This window comes from Pyrus communis, chromosome 4, assembly GCF_041283825.1.
Source record: "Pyrus communis isolate YQ-2024b chromosome 4, ASM4128382v1, whole genome shotgun sequence".
Taxonomy (NCBI): domain Eukaryota; kingdom Viridiplantae; phylum Streptophyta; class Magnoliopsida; order Rosales; family Rosaceae; genus Pyrus; species Pyrus communis.
The window spans coordinates 1,107,696-1,126,505 of NC_142568.1; the positions used below are offsets into that span (position 1 = coordinate 1,107,696).

At 37.7% G+C, this 18,810-nt stretch overlaps 4 protein-coding genes across 17 annotated transcripts in view; 1 reads left to right on the forward strand and 3 right to left on the reverse strand.

Annotated features, from left to right (window-relative positions):
* Nucleotides 1-6,755, forward strand: part of LOC148697258 (TMV resistance protein N-like) — a 36,911-nt gene extending 30,156 nt beyond the window's left edge. For 3 of the 14 annotated variants that reach the window (XM_088692111.1, XM_088692113.1, XM_088692115.1), the window contains 7 exons: nucleotides 73-238; nucleotides 2,108-2,839; nucleotides 3,211-4,315; nucleotides 4,411-4,689; nucleotides 4,802-5,686; nucleotides 5,769-6,364; nucleotides 6,467-6,755. In XM_088692111.1, the coding sequence (XP_088548237.1) occupies nucleotides 2,325-2,839; nucleotides 3,211-4,315; nucleotides 4,411-4,689; nucleotides 4,802-5,686; nucleotides 5,769-6,362 (3,378 nt within the window). In that variant the 5' untranslated portion in view covers nucleotides 73-238; nucleotides 2,108-2,324 and the 3' untranslated portion in view covers nucleotides 6,363-6,364; nucleotides 6,467-6,755. The other 11 variants (XM_088692118.1, XM_088692109.1, XM_088692117.1 and 8 more) reach the window with 8 other exon arrangements.
* Nucleotides 5,576-8,863, reverse strand: LOC148697262 (uncharacterized). Its single transcript, XM_088692125.1, has one exon. It carries the CDS (start codon nucleotides 8,073-8,075, stop codon nucleotides 6,867-6,869), a length of 1,209 nt encoding a protein of 402 aa, XP_088548251.1. The 5' UTR covers nucleotides 8,076-8,863; the 3' UTR covers nucleotides 5,576-6,866.
* Nucleotides 8,864-11,250: 2,387 nt separating this feature from the next.
* Nucleotides 11,251-13,442, reverse strand: LOC148697263 (uncharacterized). Its single transcript, XM_088692127.1, has 2 exons — nucleotides 11,663-13,442; nucleotides 11,251-11,453 (listed from the first exon to the last, which is right to left on the reverse strand). The coding sequence occupies exon 1, from the start codon at nucleotides 13,114-13,116 to the stop codon at nucleotides 11,734-11,736; it is 1,383 nt and encodes a 460-aa protein (XP_088548253.1). The 5' UTR covers nucleotides 13,117-13,442; the 3' UTR covers nucleotides 11,251-11,453; nucleotides 11,663-11,733.
* Nucleotides 13,443-14,781: 1,339 nt separating this feature from the next.
* Nucleotides 14,782-18,737, reverse strand: LOC137723699 (putative magnesium transporter NIPA2). Its single transcript, XM_068462891.2, has 9 exons — nucleotides 18,519-18,737; nucleotides 18,204-18,402; nucleotides 18,006-18,062; nucleotides 16,523-16,613; nucleotides 16,202-16,362; nucleotides 15,995-16,122; nucleotides 15,769-15,906; nucleotides 15,310-15,402; nucleotides 14,782-15,175 (listed from the first exon to the last, which is right to left on the reverse strand). Exons 2-9 carry the CDS (start codon nucleotides 18,328-18,330, stop codon nucleotides 15,005-15,007), a joined length of 966 nt encoding a protein of 321 aa, XP_068318992.1. The 5' UTR covers nucleotides 18,331-18,402; nucleotides 18,519-18,737; the 3' UTR covers nucleotides 14,782-15,004.
* Between the last annotated feature and the right edge of the window lie 73 nt (nucleotides 18,738-18,810).

Genomic DNA, 18,810 nt, shown 5'->3' on the forward strand with positions numbered 1-18,810 from the left:
AAAGGCAGTCTGTGCTGCCTCTTCCGTTCTGATTTGAAGAAGATTCCTCAAGCGGCTGTAATTTCATGGCAGGTTGGTTTAAAGCAGTTCCAAAATTTGGGATCGTTTGGGATATTTTTAGGTTTTTCTGTCCCTCACAAATCTTGGCTCGCAAAAAAAAACAAAAGCGGTTTAAGCTTCTTCAGCTTTTTGATTTGGATTGAAGATGATTTTTAGCCAAAAAGGCCAATGTTTTGTGGTAAGTTCTTTGAATCCTGCATCTGAGAGATTATTTTTCCAAAGCTGTGGGATTTGTTTTCTTCAATTTTAAAATGTTACAATTGAATTCTTTGTTTGGGTAAAAATTTAATTAGATTCTGTATGGGTTCTGATGAGGCACTGAATTGGGTTTGAGAGTTTTGATATTATGAGAGAGGTAGGGAGTATATAGGGAGAGAGGGAGGTAGGTGATTTGCAGAAATGGAGGGTGAGAGAAAAACGGGAGAGAAAAAAACGGGAGAGAAAAACGGGAGAGGGAGGTAGGTGATTTGAACATAATAATTACTTCCTATTACAATTATTAAAGTTAATTTGATCATGAAAGTTTGGAGATAATCATTACTTCCTATTACAATTATTAAAATTAATTCGATTAACTAAAGTTGATTTGAATGTGATGATGATGGCAACTACTAACAACAAAACAACAATCTCCTTAGATTAAGGAGAAAGAACCGAAGGGTGAGGAAGAAAAGAAAGGAAAGGAGGTACGAGAGCTCTGCACATGCAAATGTCAGAGAGCTTTCAGTGTACATGTAAAGCAAAAGTATACAATAATTCCAATACTATTTTTCTTCTAACACTGTTAACTTACTGTGTTCCTTATTGTTAAGCATATAGTTTTCAGTGATCTCTGGATAATCCCTATATATGCATTGTATTTGTATATTAGTTTCACTTAGATTTATACTATTGTAGGTTTAATAAATATTATTTTTAGTTGATAATTAATTGATGATTTTGAAGTACATTATATTTTGATTTTATAATTTTGGGGGTTTTGTGTTTAAACTTTTTTAGTACTTTTTTTCGCAGATATAGCCTACAAATGTTGACCCAAAGGTTGTAAATAATCATTACTTCCTATTACAATTATTAAAGTTAATTCAATTAACTGAAGTTGATTTGAATGTGATGATGATGGCAACTACTAACAACAAAACAACAATCTCCTTAGATTATGGAGAAAAAACCGAAAGGTGAGGAAGAAAAGAAAGGAAAGGAGGAAAGAGAGCTCTGCACATGCAAATGTCAGAGAGCTTTCAGTGTACATGTAAAGCAAAAGTATACAATAATTCCGATAATAATTTTCTTCTAACACTGTTGACTTACTGTGTTTCTTATTGTTAAGCATATAGTTTTCAGCGATCTCTGGACATTCCCTATTTATGCATTGTATTTGTATATTAGTTTCACTTAGTTGAAGGTCTTGAAAAACTTCATTTAATAAATCCAAAATGCGTATTCCTTTAGGTGCCGTTTGATAACCATTTGGTTTTTAGTTTCAATTTTTTGTTTAGATTTCTATTTGGGCATTTACGATAACTTTACTTTAGTATATGTAGATTTAATATTACAATTTAGTATAAATTTATTATTTATCTTCTTCTTAGGTTCTTCAAACATTTAGCTTCTTAGAATACCATTTTTGAAAAAAGTTGGAGTAGTGCATTTTATAGTGTGGTTGGAGTGGGATTTTTGAGAGGGACTGGTGGATCTCTGAAAAGGAACTTGGTGGAGGTGGTACTGAATTTAATAGAGTTTGGTGTTTTGCATCCATTGAACAAATTTTATAAACACTGAATTTGAAAATTGAATATACAAATAAAATAGTAGGTCAAATTCATTATTAGTTCTCTTAACTTCTGTTGAATAGATTTATGCTATTGTAGGTTTAATAAATATTATTTTTAGTTGATAATTAATTGATGATTTTGAAGTGTGTAATATCTTTTGAAATGTATATAAAAACCAAGCTGCTTCTTACCAATCCCGTTCACTCATCTATCCCTCTGTTCATTCAGATTATGTTTAATTTATTTAGGTTAAATGTGTCTTATTCATGCAGTTAAGGCTGGTGCATTCAAGTCCCGCAGCAACACGCGGGCATATTTTCTAGTTGCTTCTACACTAAGAAGCATCGGCATTCGTCACCACTCCTCGTTCCAAAGTCAACTGTTAATTTGTGAACAAGTTAATACTTATGAATCATGTAGCCTGTCAATCATTAATTGAAACTCTATTGAAACAATCATCTGTTTGCAACAATCATCTGGTTGGCTTTGATGGCTGAAGAAGCAGCAGCAGCAGCTGCCTCATCTTCCTTTCCTCCTCCTCCTCGTTTCACCAATTCATGGAAATACCATGTATTCTTGAGTTTCAGAGGCGAGGACACGCGCTACAATTTCACAGGCCATTTGTGTAGAGCTTTGCGTCAAAAAGGAATTAACACCTTCATGGATGATTATCTTTCAAGAGGAGAAAAAATATTAACAGCGCTCCACAAAGCGATTGAAGCGTCGAGGATTTCTGTCATTGTATTCTCCAAAGACTATGCTTCCTCAAGGTGGTGCTTGGACGAACTTGTTAAGATCCTTGACTGCAAGAAATCAAATGAACAAATGGTGGTACCGGTATTTTATAGGGTGAGTCCCTCGGATGTTCGAAATCAGAACGGTAGTTATGGTGATGGACTTGCTTACCTTGAGTGCAAATATAAGGATAACGTTAACAAGATCCACAAATGGAGGACAGCTCTTTCAGAAGCAGCAAACTTGTCTGGGTGGACTCTCTTGGATAAGTATACATTATTACTTTAACACTTCCTTCTGCTTTTGCTTGTTTCAATTTCTCTACTCTTTTGGTATATATAGATTTAAATTTTTTGTGATAGGATCAAAAATCAAAAGACCCAACATGTCATCGATTTGTGGCCTTGTCATCCATTTGTGCATATCTGGTGTCCAAATTTAGTGTACAAATTAGTGTCTCTAGCATCCATTGTCCAATCTTCCCAAACTATAAAAAAAAAATATTGGTTTGTAAATATAACTAGAAGGAAATTCTATTCTACTTGTGTGTGTGTGTGTGTGTGTGTGTATTTTCTTCCCTCTTAAAAAAACATGGGAAAATGTCATTTATAAGATGTTCCTTGTGATTTTATACTTGCAGGCATGAAGATGAATCGAAATTTATTCATAACATTGTTGAAGGGATTTCAGCACAAGTAATAAACGGTACATGTTTGGATGTGGCCGAATACCCAGTTGGAACAGTCTCTCGTGCACAAGAAATAAATAACCTCTTACATGTCGGGAGAAATGATGTCCGTATGGTAGGTTTATGGGGGACTGGTGGAATTGGTAAATCAACAATTGCCAAAGCTGTCTATAATTTAATTTCCCACAAATTCGAAGGCAGTTGCTTTCTCAACAAGGTTAGAGAAAGTTCAATGACGGATAAAGGATTGGCCAAATTACAAAAGACGCTTCTTTATGAGATTCTAGGGGGAGACAAGTTGAAGGTGGCCAATGTTGATAAAGGAATCACTTTAATTAAGGAAAGATTAAGCAGTAAAAGGATTCTCTTAGTTCTTGATGATGTGAACGACATGAGACAGTTACGCTACTTAGCTGGTGGATCAGATGGTTGGTTTGGCATTGGTAGTAGAATTATCATAACGACGAGGGATAAGAAACTGTTAACTGCTCATCATCATAATATTTCGATATACAAGGTGAAGGAATTGAACTATCATGAAGCTCTTGAGCTCTTCAGTTGGAATGCCTTCAAAAGCAATGGACCTTTGGATGGTTATGCGAAACTTGCAGACCATGCAATACGGCATGCTCAAGGCCTTCCATTAGTTTTGAGAGTTTTAGGTTCACATCTGTACCGTGAAAGTATAGATCAGTGGCAAGCTATATTAGATGGTCTGATCAAAAGCCGAGAAATTCAAGACGTTTTCAAGATAAGTTATGATGCATTGGATGAAATAGTGAAGGAAGTTTTTCTTGACATTGCGTGCTTCTTTAAAGGGGGAAGCAGTAACTATGTGATCGAAATATTAGAAGGTTGTGAGCTAAACCCCAAGCATAGCATTGACGTACTCATACAGAAGGCCCTCGTAAATATAGATCATGGTTTTATATGGATGCACGATTTGGTAGAAGAAATGGGTAAAGAAGTAGTTCGCCAACAATCACCCAATGATCCTGGAGAGCGCAGCAGATTGTGGTTTCATGACGATGTTTATCGTGTTCTGACAGAAAATACAGTAAGTCCATTCGACGACATTTTATTTGTTAATGAGACATGCATTTTGTTTTATAAGGAACTTGCATTGTTAATACCTTTGAATTTTCATACTAGGGAACGAAAAACATTACAGGCATAAAGGTACAGCTGCTTGAATCGGATAATGAGATATGCTTGAGTGCTACAACCTTCTCCAACATGAAAAATCTTAAAATTTTCATAAACTGTAATGGACGGTTTTCTGGAGCCGTTGATTACCTCCCCAACAACTTAAGGTTAGTTGATTGGCCTGAATGTCCGTTGAAATCTTTGCCGCGCAATTTTAATCCGAAGAATCTTGTTATACTCAACATAAGGAACAGCCATATCAGAGGATTCGGGGAGGGATTGAAGGTATATACGTTGATCTTTTTTATTTATGTTTTATTTAAGGCTAAAGAGTCTTTCTTTTTTCTGTGTCCCTTTTGAAATGTTTTCATCCTTTCCTCTCTTTTTTTCTTCACAGAACCTGACGAAGCTGATTTTATCTGGCTGTCAATACTTAACAAGAATCTCCGACTTATCCGGAGTTCCAAACTTAGTGGATTTGGATCTAAGGGATTGCACAAATTTAACTGAGGTTGGTCCATCAGTTGGATTTCTTGATAAACTTGAAGAACTATGCCTTTCTAACTGCTATAACCTTACAGTGTTTCCAACAACAATAAGCTTGAAATCTCTGACAAGTTTTTATCTTAACGGTTGCAAAAAGTTTGAGATATTCCCGGAAATTGTGGGCAAAATGGAACGCTCATGTACTTTGGTACTTGAAGGAACTGCTATAAAAGAATTGCCTCCATCAATTAAAAATTTCATCGGGCTTGAATCCTTATCGTTAGATGGATGTGAAATCTTGGCAAATCTGCCGCAAAGCATTTATGCGCCGCCCCGTCTTGGAGATATCTGTCTCAGTCACTGCGCAAACGTTTCATTTGACAACTTTGGGTCAGTAGCATTTCCCAATCTAAGGAATATACTTTTAGATGATTGCAACTTATCGGACATTGATACCCTTGCAAATTTCGGTTGCTCATCTAAATTAAAAGAAATTATTATATGTAATAGCAATATTGAGAGTCTTCCTGCATGCTTTGGCAAAATTGTGTGGTTGGAGGGTCTTGATTTGCGTGGTTGCAAGAGACTTCGAGAAATTTCAGAACTTCCGCCAAAGATAAGATGGATTGACGTTGGTGATTGCATATTACTGGAAATATTTCCAACATTGTCGGAGATGATACTAGTAGACGGAGACATGAGACTCATTCGTAGGATGATCATGTATGCTTGCCAGAGGCTATGCGAAAAGTTGGCTTTGGACGTCTCCAGGATGGCAAGCGTATTACTGCATCAGGCACTTTTCTCTCTCTCTTTTCCATTTTTCCACTCTTCCACTATGAACGACTAATTAACATTTCATTATATGAATCTTACAGGCGGGGAAGTGCAAAGAAGCGATAAATATTATACTTCCAGGCAGTGAAGTTCCAAATTGGTTCAGTTGCCGTAAGGACGTACGTGTGACTGATCCTGGTTGTTCATGTGAAATTTTTATTGAAATCCCTCGGACTTTCAAATGGAAAAACACAGGACTTGTTTTCTGTGCTGCTTTCGAATTCATTCCAAGTTTTCCTCAACAAGACTTTTTATATACAGAGACTGAAGTCAATGGAGTACCTATAATTGACGTGGAAGAGGACCTGGAATTGGACCCGCACCCGGACCTGGACCTGGACCTGGCTCATGTGTGGCTAAAATATATTCCATTACCAGCTGGCATAAAGTCGCAGGTGGATGAGGGTGGTGACCAATCAAAGCCGTATCTGTGTCGAGTTACACTTCGCAGCTACGGCGGAGGAGGGTTTCTCTTAAATGGCTACGGTGTCCACTTGGGAAATTTCAGGATGCCCGAGGATGGTGGTGAAGATGACGACGATGTAGGAGGCGAGGATGGTGATGAAGATGACGACGATGTAGGAGGCGAAGTTGGACCAAGAAAAAAGAAAAGGAAGTTGGCGATCAAGAGTTGAATGTGAGTTGCAACATTTTCAAATCTCTAATCATGTTTTTATGATGGTCATTCTTCTGCTAACTCAACAACTGTATTCATATGAACTGTATTCATTTCGGTCAGGTTCCGTTTTCCACGTGGGACTTCACATTCTTCAACGCGTCCGAGAAGGCCATTGATATACGATTCCTCTCATCTCTCTCTTGTGTTTAAGGCAACGATTTGGCTCCATTTTAACGCTCTCTCCTGTTTTTCTTCTGTTTGTTTTAATTTCTTAGAATTCTTTGTGACTTTCGTTTACGGAAAACTAATCTCCATAGCTACGGCTAGGAGATAAACCTACACTATAACTATGTACTTTTATTATTTTGATTTTATTTTGGATTTTCAATGTCAATTTTATATTGTGGAATTTCTTATTTAATCTATTTTCAATGTTTCCACATCATCTAGCTGGTTGTGTTTAAGGAACATCAACAATGCCAACAATTAGGATACAACTATATGTATGTATGTTGGACGGTTAGGCTTTTACGACGAAAACGGTCCAAAGTTTGTTGCATTTCCCGTTGACAAGCCTCAAAGCTTCACCGATTCTGTCAACGCTTACATACCCGTTGACCAAGGTTTTATAGGAAGCAAAACCAGGCGCATAACCCATAATCACCACTAAGTTCAAGACCACCTTCGCCATCCCACCTTTGCAGATAGCATCCAAAAGTATTACCAAAGTAACGGTATCAGGCGAGAGTCCCCGGCCTACCATATCATCAAACAACCTTGTGCCTTCTTCCCATTGAGCTGTACGGCACATGCCATGGATTAAACTGTTGTAAGTGATAACATTTGGGGCAATACCTTCATCTAGCATTCTATTAAACACCCTTGTAGCTTCTCTCAATTGGCTGGTCCGGCACAATCCATTAATTAAGGAGCTGTAAGTCACAACATCAGGCTTTTCCCCGCTACTGATCATTTCTTCCACAAGATTCAGTGCCTCTGCTGTCTTCCCTTTCTTGCATAAAGCATTCAGAACAGCATTGTATGTAACAATATTAGGCAAGGCTCCACAACCAATCATGGTTTTGAAGAACCTCACACCTTCCTCCCAGTTACCAGACTTGCATGATGCAGAAATCAAGGAAGTAAAAGTGACAACATCAGGCTTTATGCCTATCGTTGTCATATTTTCCAACAGAGTAAGTGCTTCTTGAATTCTTTCTTCCTTGCAAAGACTGCTGATAAGAATATTATATGTGTATACATCTGGTGAAATTCCACTGTTAAGCATGCAAATCAGGTAGCTCTTGGCCTTTTCCATCCTCCCCGATTGGCACAATGCATAAATTAGTGTGTTGTACAGGACAACATTAGGCTTGACTCCTTGATCTACCATTCCTTCAAAAAGAGAGAGCACTTCTTCCCAGCGACTCGTGTTGCATAACCCATGAATCAATGTGTTATAATTGACAACATTCGGTACAACACTTTTGCTGATCATATCTCGAAATAGGGTCAAGGCCTCGTTTATTCGTCTTTCTTTACAGAGGTTATCAATGATTGGATTGTAGCATTCTTGGTTGGGCTTGAACCTTCCATCTTCCCACATCTTCATTAGTATCTCGAGTGCCTTAGAAGTTTTCCCAGCCTTGCATAACCCATTGATCATGGTAGCATAAGTGATTTCATTGCATGTGTATCCCTTTTCTTCTATTAACTTGAACAGCTCCATTGCCTCGGCCAGAGAACTATTCTATTAACTTGAACAACTCCATTGCTCCAGCTTCATCATCATAACCCATTGATGATGAAGTTGAAGACCGTATTTAAGGGTAATTGCTAAAACAGAGAAACCCAAATCCACCCGGTTCAGATGGCACACGCAATTCAGAAAAATAGTCATCGTACTGACATCAGGTCGGAATTGAGCGCAACCTATCAACTGTTTACACATAGAAACCACGGCAAAATATTGCTTCATCTTGGAGAGTGCCCCAAACAAACAATTGAAAGTCCAAATAGAGGGCAAGGGTTTGGTTTGAATCATGGAATCGAAGTAACCCAATGCTTCATCTTTCCTTATATTTCCAGATTTGCATCGAGTTTGAATCAAATTGTCAGATTCCGAATGGGTTCGTTTAAATCTATCTGTACTAGTAGCATTAGTATTACCAGCAGCGGACTGAAATCCATCTTTTTTGTGCAGAAAGGTAAAAATGAATGAAGGATTACCTTTTGAGTGAGGAAGTCTCGTGGTTATCACCTTTATCTTCATCTTCCACAGATTCAGCCCAGTTCATGAAATCCCATGAATTTCAATCCTTCTCTGGAATCAAGCTGCAATTGAAAAGAAACTGACTTCAATTGGTTCTTGTTTCAACCCCTAATTCTGTATTCTGAAAATCAACACCCTTATGGTGAAGAGGATTTTGCTTGCAAACTCAAAATCTTGTGCTGATGACATAAAAATATATGCAACATGTATTTGCACAGTGTTATAATATACATATCTTTATAAGACTAAAAAGGTGAAGTTTTTATAAAGTTTTTCAAATACCGCCCCATTTTTAAATTTTTTTAAGGAATACAACTTAATTAAAAAGAAAAAAAAAACTATAAAAATACGAAAGGGATCCTCTCTAAATCCCTTCCACAAAATCCACCAAGACAACAAATCTGAACCTGTAAAATTTGATCCAAAGGTTAAAGTTATTATAATTTTTAAAGTGAGCCTCTGTTTGTAGCCGTTAGATCAAATTTCAAATGCCCGAATTTGTGATCTTGGTGGATTTGGTGGAATGGATCCAGGAAGGATCCCCTTCCTAAAAATACAAAATAAAATTACCTTACGCACATGAACAAGTGGCCATTTACCACAGTGATGAAAATGTGTTATACCTTTGCATGCAGCGTGAGTTCGAACTTCGTAGGTGGCTAATTTAACATTTAACTTACTAATACTATCGCTTTAGTCCAAAAAAAAAATAAAATAAAACTATTAAAAACCTACCTCACGCACATGAGCAAATAATTGATGTATAAGTTACTGTGTCCTTTTATATGTAAGTTGATTTTTAATGACTTTGTTGAGTCACACAAAAACGGCTTAAAATAATGTTAGAGAGAATAAATTTTTTAAACTAAATCATCAAGTTATTGCATACTTATCCAATCACTAAATTTTTTTGTTTCATTTTAAAAGCATAATTTTTGTTTCACATTCTAAACCCCGAGAGTAGTCAACCAAAAATTAACATTGTCCAATCCCCCAATAAGCAAAACCCAAAACCTAGAAGCATAACCAAAGAAGTTTTAAAAAATCAATATCTTGGTAAATGTAAGACTTGTTTGAAACTGCATTGAAAATGACTTTTTAGAGAAAATGTTTTTAAATTATAAAAGCACTTAAAGTATTTCTTGTAAGAAGACAATTATATGCTTCTTGCACGAATCAATAAAATATTTTTTTCGGATTCACTACATTTTTATTAAATATTGGTTCCAAAAATATTTTCGCCAAAACTGCTTTCAATTATTTTAAAAGTTGAACTCGCCGCAAATGAGTTCACTTCTAAAATTTCACGAATGAGTTCACCTTGCTGTGACTAATTTTGAGTTTGCTCCATGAGTTGGTTGTTTTTTGTTTTCAACGGATTGTTGTAGGAGAAAGTTGCTGGCTGAAGCACATAATTCAAAGAGCAAACAACTTCATCATCAACATCTAAACACACACACTGAATGAGTTGTGCACATGATTAATGCAGCGAAGGATTCCTAATCAAAAGGAAATCCAAGTACATATAGTGAAGCTAAAACACCTAGGACTAGGACTGCGTATGAATCTCGGTTTCCTTGACAGAAGCAGATGACGCGATGGAGACGACGGTGGTGGAGTTGCACAGGCAGATAAAGTAGTATGTGATGGATTTGCAGACAAAAGTTAGATGCATATGCATGACTAACAAATCTCACTAACATCTGAGAGTTCCAATATATATAAACAGAGCAGAGACCTATAATACCCCGTAAAATCAACAGACTTGAATCAATAGGCCGTGCCAGTTCATAAGGCAATCGACATAGCAATAAGAGCAGACAAATGGATTACTGTTATGGAGAAACAACAGAGATTACCGAAAGCACAAGTCATTGATGCAGTTTGAAAGAACTATACAACTGAAATCCCTTCTCTTAAGCTGCTCAGCTTCATTATCGATTACCTTAAAATCAAAGTATAATTTGACCGCCCGAGCAAGAACAGAACTACATTTCTTTGATCCAAAGGACAGTACCTCACATGGATATAAGTAACAAGAAAAGATACAATTACAAAAGATGTGTTCGACAGCACTAGTGGCGTTAAATCTAGGGGAGAAACCTAGTCGTGTGGCGACACATATATTGGGCTAAAAGCTCAATTCGGATATCCCAGACCATTTGGAGTGATAGAACAATACATACATACATACATACATATATATATGTATGTATGTCAATCTCTGAAAGCCAAACACAAACTAAATCATCAAATTAGTTTTGGCATTAATTTGCAAATACGCACCGCACCATCCACATCTTTACATTTGAAGCATGCAAGGATGCAAGATCAAAAGAATAACGAAGTGCTTTTTCATACTACATCAGTATACACTAAAAACAATAATGGGCAAAAGAAGACGCTCCTGAATCAGAGTGGGGAGGAGAACCATACTAACCTGACGCCGCTTACTCAGGACTCCGCAGGAGATCAAGGTCCAGGTCAGTTCTATAATTTTATCAGCTGGTTGAATCCCTTGAACAAAAAGGATGTCACTTATACGTCAACTACAGTAATGCTAATCCTCCTCTTTTCACACGTGCAAAAAGACACACCAGTACACGCATGTATTGCTGATTACAAGCAAAGTCATACACAGAATCATACTAAAGGAAGGTGGAATGCCAGAGTTACAAAAAGTTCACATTGTAAGCATGGTCTCTCGGAGTACTTATTTCTTTAGACTTGTAGAATAAAGGACAGCAAGAACAAAACTAACTTCTTCTGACACGAACCTAGGTCAGATACACCCGGCCAAAAGGAGCTTTAAGTGGAAGGTAGAAGTCACAATACCTATCAAAACGCTTGATTTCACACTCATATTGCCAAAACGTTATTGAGAGATAAAGAAAATTATTCAATTTAAACACAATAGTTACATAAAAATTTAGAGTTGGGAATTCATGGTCCTTATTGACTTGATTTCAAGCTCGATAGATCAGTCAATAACCATACCTAATTGAACAAAGTACAAATCAGAGTGCATTAAACAAATTTCTAACCTTTACAATTCCCACGACACTGCAGACATTCATACATACAGAGCAGAGAGCAGTTTCTTCAAGGTAAAGCGTTATCCATCGAGAATGTATTGATCATCTTGATTTTCTCCGTCAACCCTAGCATCATCATGAACCAAAATGTTCACATGGTGCAAATTCTGCATCATTTGTGATAAATAATGGTTACTAGCACTTGTATGATCAGACTGTCCAGCTGGCTGAGCAGGCCACTGAGAGACAATCCCAAGTAACTGGCCTGTAAGGTTTTGTTGCTCGTGAAGAATACGAGTCTGCATCTGGCCCATCTCTGCCCGGTGGTGAGCCAACATTTCGTCAATCCTCGTCTTCCATTCTGTTCTCCTCCTATTCATCCTCTCCTCCCATTCCCTCTCATGAATCAACTCGTCCTCTTTTCTTCTTCTTTCTCTCTCTTCACTCTCCTTCTCCAATGCTTCCCATTCTAGAATCCTCTGCTTCTTTAACTTCTCTCTTGTCTTCTCTTGCGTCTCCTTTTTATTTGCCCATTCCTCCCATTTCCGCTCTCGTTCTTGCTCACACTCCATTCTAAAATTCTCACTCCTCCGTCTGTCCCGTTCTCTCTCTGCCTCGCGATGCTCAAACCGTGCCTCCATTTTCTTCAACTTGCCCAGTTGGTTACCTAGAAAGGCCCATGCCTTCTTCTTTCCCAACCCCGTCGACACGTCCCTCTTCTTCTTCCTCTTCTTTAAATTATGACCATTTTGATCAACTTCTTCGTACACAAACTTGTCCTCTCCATCCTGCCTCAACCGATCATTACGATTAAAATTCACCTCTCCCTCCTCCCGGTCAAACTCAAATCCCAAACCCATCACTGCATTCTCAACCCCATCAATCCCCGCTCCAAAATCCCCATCTGAATGCCCCAATTGCCCAAAGTCCACAAGCCCCATTCCCCTCCCACTCCCCACGAACCTCCCACCATTCTCACCATCCCCATTCACAGACACCATCAAATCATTACCACTATTACTCACAATCTCCACATCCCCAAAAACCTCCTTATACCTCAAAAAATTCGACCAATGCGCGAGGCCCTCCATCCAATCAAACTCCTCCTCACTACACTCCCCACTCCCACCACCACTACTACCACCACCACCAGGTCCACCACCACCCCCACCGCCCCCCGAATTACACTCGGGTTGCTGCTTCTTAATCTTCTGCTTGACAAGCAAATACTGGTGCCTCATGTTCTGGACCTTGGTGGAAACATCCTTCCAAGACCACTGCCAACGATACGCAATCGGGTCTCGAACATGGTGCACAGAATTCACATAGCAGGCAATGGGTTTAAACTTTTTCTCTCTGGTTTTCATCTTAGCAAGGGTCCCATCAGAGACCATCTCTCCATATCTGTCGATCAGAGTTCTCTCCTCGGACTCTGTCCACTTCTTTCTTCTCGAGGGCATCATTTTTGAGCCCAAGAACGAATCTTTACTGTGCAAAAACAACCTCAAATCCTAGAGGCTAATGCCTAACAGATCAAATCTGACACACCCAGATCGAGAAAACATGAGAATTGAGCAGCAAAGTAGAGAGAATGGAGTGAGAGCTTACCTTGGGATGGAGATTGAGAACCCGTGGTGGGGATTTTCTCGGGAAAATTGGCAGAGAAAGTGAGGGGGAGTTGTGGGAGAGTGATCTGTGGGGATTCCTGTAGTTTTCTGAATCTTTTGACTCAGAAGGTTAGGAGGAGGACCAACAGTTTTAACTGCGGACTTGAAAAATTCGGTGTCGAACTACCGGAGTAGATAAACTAGATACAAGGGGAAGCAGATTTGGTATGTCCGAAATTGTTTATGTTTTTATTTTTTATTTTATTTTATTTTCTTTCAAGTTATTTATTTATTTATTGATCTAAAAGAAATGGCTTATTACGAATTCGCTCCTAAACCTTATTTTTTTACCCACTTTGGTCCATATTTCAAAGGGAAATGACTGCTTGATTATGGCTGGCCATAGTTTGGGTCCAAACAACGAACTAAATTGTATGTTTTTGTTGCCCCAATTTTAAACCACAAATAAATCATAATGGGTTAAAATTAAAGAAAATTAATGAAAAGTTCAAAAAAACTTTAGTTTTAATGAAAAATAACAAATAAAGATGTAATGAATAATACCAAGAGAAGATAAAAGTGTGATTTTTCATTAAAAGTGAACATTACCGGAAGTGTTTCGTTAAAACTCCTTAAAATTAAGGCTATGTCGAAGTAATATTAGAAAAAAATTGTAACCTATTCATTTAAAAAAATATTCATCTTCAAATGGTTAAAATAAATTTCATAACTCAACTTCAATTGTTGGAGATTCTACCCTTATTTATTGGGTTTAAATAGAAGCTCCCCAAATTTAAAAGGGCGCAAATGTGTTTGAATAGTAAGTTGGGGTGAACGACTCATTGACTTGATGGACAAAAACTCTAATCTAAAAAACTATAATTATGAATTCTCATTAATTTACTAAATCTAACTTAGACATCGGTTATCTAGTACTATGTTCTAGTGATATTTTATTTTACTTGTAAGCGAAATGTTTTAGTTTCGATTTTTGCCGAAGGCAAATTCGAACCACATGATTGCTAACCCATTGTGAGACTATGTACACTCCCTTCCCCTTTAGATGTAGATAATATAGTTAAGCCTAGAAATTATAATTATGAATTAGGGTGTGATATCCACACACCCCATTTTACTTCTCACACACCTTTTTAATTTTTGATCGTCGGATCAGATGAATGGAAAAAGATCAACGGATAGAAATTATCAAGGGATGTGTGAGAAATAAAATGAGGTGTGGATAGAACACCCCTTATGAATTCTCATTAATTTTTCTAAATCTAACTTCGATATTTGCAAAACTTTAGACTCCCACTACATCCGCGTGACAATTCACTTTTAATGGCAAGGCAAGACTTACTTCTTACTTGCCTGAGTTGCCTCTAGCCATTCATTTTTTAACAATTCACTTTTGAAGTATGCCAATCCTTTTCTCTGGGTGCTTTTAGCAAAAGCACAAGTTCAGCTAAAGCAAGAACATATGGATGGTGAGTAAGAAGCACTTTTCTTCATTAAAAAGAATTTATAAATTTCATCATTTCCTGTAATTTAATTTCATCAGTAACAAATTCCCCCAAACTGCTGTAAATCTTATTTAACCATACAAGAAAACCTGTTCAAGAAAAAGGAAAAACAAACGGAAAGAAAATATATGGAAACTCAAGTACTGGGGAGTCCCTACAAACAACAAACTGCATCCTGATACTGTACCAGTGCATAAACTTCACTATCTGCAGCGCGGCTGTCAGGAATTCGAGGATGAATCTACGTGGCTCGGACTTTTGAATCCGGAGGGTTCCTTGGGTGGATCATTTCCCATGTCCTTTGTTTTGTGAAGGAGAAATGTACCGGATAATATAGTGATGAAACCACACAGTTCAGTCACTATCTGTGATCCATTTTGTGACTCCCAGTCCTGCAATCGAAGGGAGGGTAAAAACCGGATTGTGAATAAAACTGAGTATTTAGCATCTGTAGAAAATGATTCTCATTGATGCCAGAAGAGCGAGACAAATCTAAGCACTACAAACATTTTGACAGTAAATGTACCTTAAACAAGATCACACTGGCAAGAATGGTGAATATTGTGAACATAACGTAGTAGACTGGAGATATAACGGCAGTGTTAAACGTGTCAAGAGCCTGCAAAAATTGCATAGACAATACGGACTAAGCATTCGTGGGATAACAAGATTTAGAGTCAGTTAATTGCACGGTATCTAACACTAAATAACTGATTTTTCAGGACCCCAACTGTGTGTGTTTCTATACAGCATCTGAAACTTTCTTACGAGTTTGGCCTTCGCTTCTCAATTTTTAGCAACTTATCGAGTTTGACAAGGTTCAAAAGTTTAATTATATTGTAATCTTTAAACTGTCCAGACACTAAATCAAGTTAATCAACAACTCTGATTCTCTAACTTTGTAGAAAACGGAAACTACAACGGTGACCAGGAAAATAGACTTAAACATAAACAGAATGAATGCGGTTTCTTGGGAACTATATACCTTGTTTAAGTAGTTGATCTGAAAAAGACAGCATACTGTCACTACCAACACAAAAATCCAAGTCTCAAAGTATTTGAATTGATTTGTTCCGGAAAACGTCAGCTTCAGAGCTATTCCCACTGCTTTCACACTCATAACCTTTAGACGAATCAGAGGTAATAGAAGGATTACTTTATGGTACACCTAAATTCATAACATCAACGAGCTTCAAAATTTAGAAACAGACCGTAAGAGATCCCATGAGTGAACAGATACCAACGTAGACGATCATGTGGGTTTGCCCGTAGCGTGGCACATACCGGACAATGAGGACAGCAACCAGAATCAATACTATACATGTGTAGATGATGAAACCTGTGAATAACGAAATTAGTTGTACTAACTCTGTCTCGGATGTTCATAAACTAAGAGAGTAAGGTAAATCTGCAAATACCTGGCTGCGTAGCATGATGCCACACTTGCTTAACGGAATATATTGGTTTCTCTTGTGGAGCATGCAATACAATACTTACAGAACCCACCACGCAAAGAACACAACCAAGCACACCAAAAATATGCAATTTTTCCTTCAGAACAAAATGAGCAAGCACTGCACTGGAAAAAAAATGTCGTCCTTATAAAATCACTCACACGCAAACACTGCTATTACAACAGCATGTGTGTACACACGCACAAGCCCATATGTTTAATACATCAACCAGCGGACAAAGGATATAACAAGAATAGACGAGGGCACTGTCAAGATGTTTCATACCTGACAATAATACTTAAAGCTCCCAAGGGAGTTACGAGAATTGCTGGGGCAAATGCATAAGCCGCAAAGTTGGCTATCTCCCCAACAATCACTGAGAAAGAGAATAAATTCAGCATTAGCAAATGAGCATCAACCACAGTAATTCTCTGATAAACAATTCTCACATAGCATGCAATAATTTGAAAAAAAAATCCCATAAAAAAATTTGAAACAAATTGAAAGTTCAATTTATCTTAACAGGACATCTATAACATTGGATGAAAACACCAATTGGATAATCCCTTTGATTTCAGAGAGATTTTCCGATCAAAACATAACGTATGAATGGAAAACTTGAGGCTGTTAATGAAACCGCAACATCAACCCCTTGTTTCAAATAATATTTGCATATTTCCCCTGGAGAAACAAAGTCAATGATGTCACTGTTCCGTTCTCTCACACTCATACCTTCAACCTAAATAAAAGTTATATCCGAGTACAGATAATTAAATCATGTAGAATATCCAGAGCGTGTCAGTTGAGTATCATGTAAAATGGTGTGATCAAAAGCACTCCTAACCCCCGACCCAAAGCCACCTTTTCTACAGTTCTAGTAGACAAAGCAAAAACCCGAAAGAATCAAGAAGAAAATGCTTTCAGATCGGATCAAAGTGAAGGTCATTGTTTAACCATTTTGCGCACAACTTTCTGTCCATGACCATCATGACTATCTGCATTTCCGACCTCAGAGCAAAGCTCGGAAATGAGCTTCTTCGGTATATCCACACAAAGTGAATCAGAGCAAAGCTCGGAAATGAACTTCTTCGGTATAACCACACAAAGTGAAGGAAGATCTCGTTCTTTTCGGCTGTCTCTTTTTAAGGTTTCGACATATAAATTACTAGTTCTAATTACAATTTGGAAGTCTTCCCGAAATGACATCAGCTATTTCTATCCATGTAAAGAGTTTAATTTGTGCTTTTAGTAATTTTAGGTCTATAAAAACCCATAATCTCAAATTTTTGAAGTTTGATATCGACGGTTGGCCAATAATCATCCAAAGTTCAGTGTCCTGAGACTCCTGACAAACGAATGCCTCCTATCGGTCTGCCAGACTATAATACTTGTACAGCAAAGGAATCCAATATACTTTCTTCTAGAGGTTCTTAATTTTTTTTTGAAGAACTGATGCCGACAGAGTTTAAGGAGACTAGGAGACTCATCACTATCCAAATCCATACTCAAATTTGGTGCCGAATGTTGACTTAACAAACAATATAAAAGATTCCAAATAAGTAAATGATGGCAGATGCGGCCTTTCCTTGCGAGGAGAAAAACAAATTCATCAGACAAAAAATGGGCGGAGAGAGACAAAAGAAGGGCTGAATTTATAAACACATCCAACAAGAATGAAGAATCCAGAAAAAAAAAACCAAAAAAAAACTTAAAGAATGCGACAATGCTAACAAACAAAGCAATTAGAACAAGAGATGATTAAACTTACTTGCTGTCATCCCAGCCCACCACAAGGGTTCATACAGGTACGTATACCCTCCTAATCCTGAATCCGAAAATCCACAAACTCACTTAACAAAATATCGACGAAAACAATACAATTCAATAAAAGTTACATAAAACACAAAATTGTAGGCAAATTTCCAAAGATATTTGAGGATTCACGCAACAGAAAAGGGAATGAAACCTGCTCTGGTTCCAGTAGCGCCGGCCTTTTTAAGACCTTTCTTCTTGATGATAAAACTAGCGCCAATGAAAATGCTTGAAGAAACCGCGAGAGTGAGTCCATGAACATTGTCACGCGATATCCCCATTGATCACACCAAATATGGAGGAAGACTTTGCAGGGCCAAGAAATATTATATCCAAAAATCCAAATTAATTTCCTGAATCCATAAAACCAGGCCAAGCAGATCACACAAATAACACAATCAATCCCAGAATAAATACATGCATTTAAATAAATAAAAATAGAAAATGATCATAAATATTAACAGCATACCTTCTTGGCACGCTGCAAAAGAAGGCAATGGGAGTTAAAAACCCACCACCAACATGATGTCTGTAATTTTATGGGGCTTTTTTTTACATGCGACGTGAGAAAGTGATTGAATCGATGAAGATGGTAAATGGGGTTTCTGTGAAGGAAGGGAGAGAGAGAGAGAGAGAGAGAGAGAGAGAGAGGAGGGGTTTGGTGGTTTCTTGTGAGGCTGGCTGAGGCAACGGTATGTCCGTTACGTTGGCGTCTGAGAAACGAATGCCCTCCGCAACCCGCGCTCTTCTTTAAATGCCAT

Coding starts and splice junctions, on each gene's coding strand:
- LOC148697262 (XM_088692125.1), bottom strand. CDS start 8,075: ATGGAGCTGTTCAAGTTAATAGAAGAAAAGGGATACACATGCAATGAA.
- LOC148697263 (XM_088692127.1), bottom strand. CDS start 13,116: ATGATGCCCTCGAGAAGAAAGAAGTGGACAGAGTCCGAGGAGAGAACT.
- LOC137723699 (XM_068462891.2), bottom strand. CDS start 18,330: ATGGGGATATCGCGTGACAATGTTCATGGACTCACTCTCGCGGTTTCT. Junction 18,063..18,203: donor CGCTACTGGAACCAGAGCAG/GTTTCATTCCCT, acceptor TTTCGGATTCAG/GATTAGGAGGGTATACGTAC. Junction 15,907..15,994: donor CACTCATGGGATCTCTTACG/GTCTGTTTCTAA, acceptor ATTCGTCTAAAG/GTTATGAGTGTGAAAGCAGT.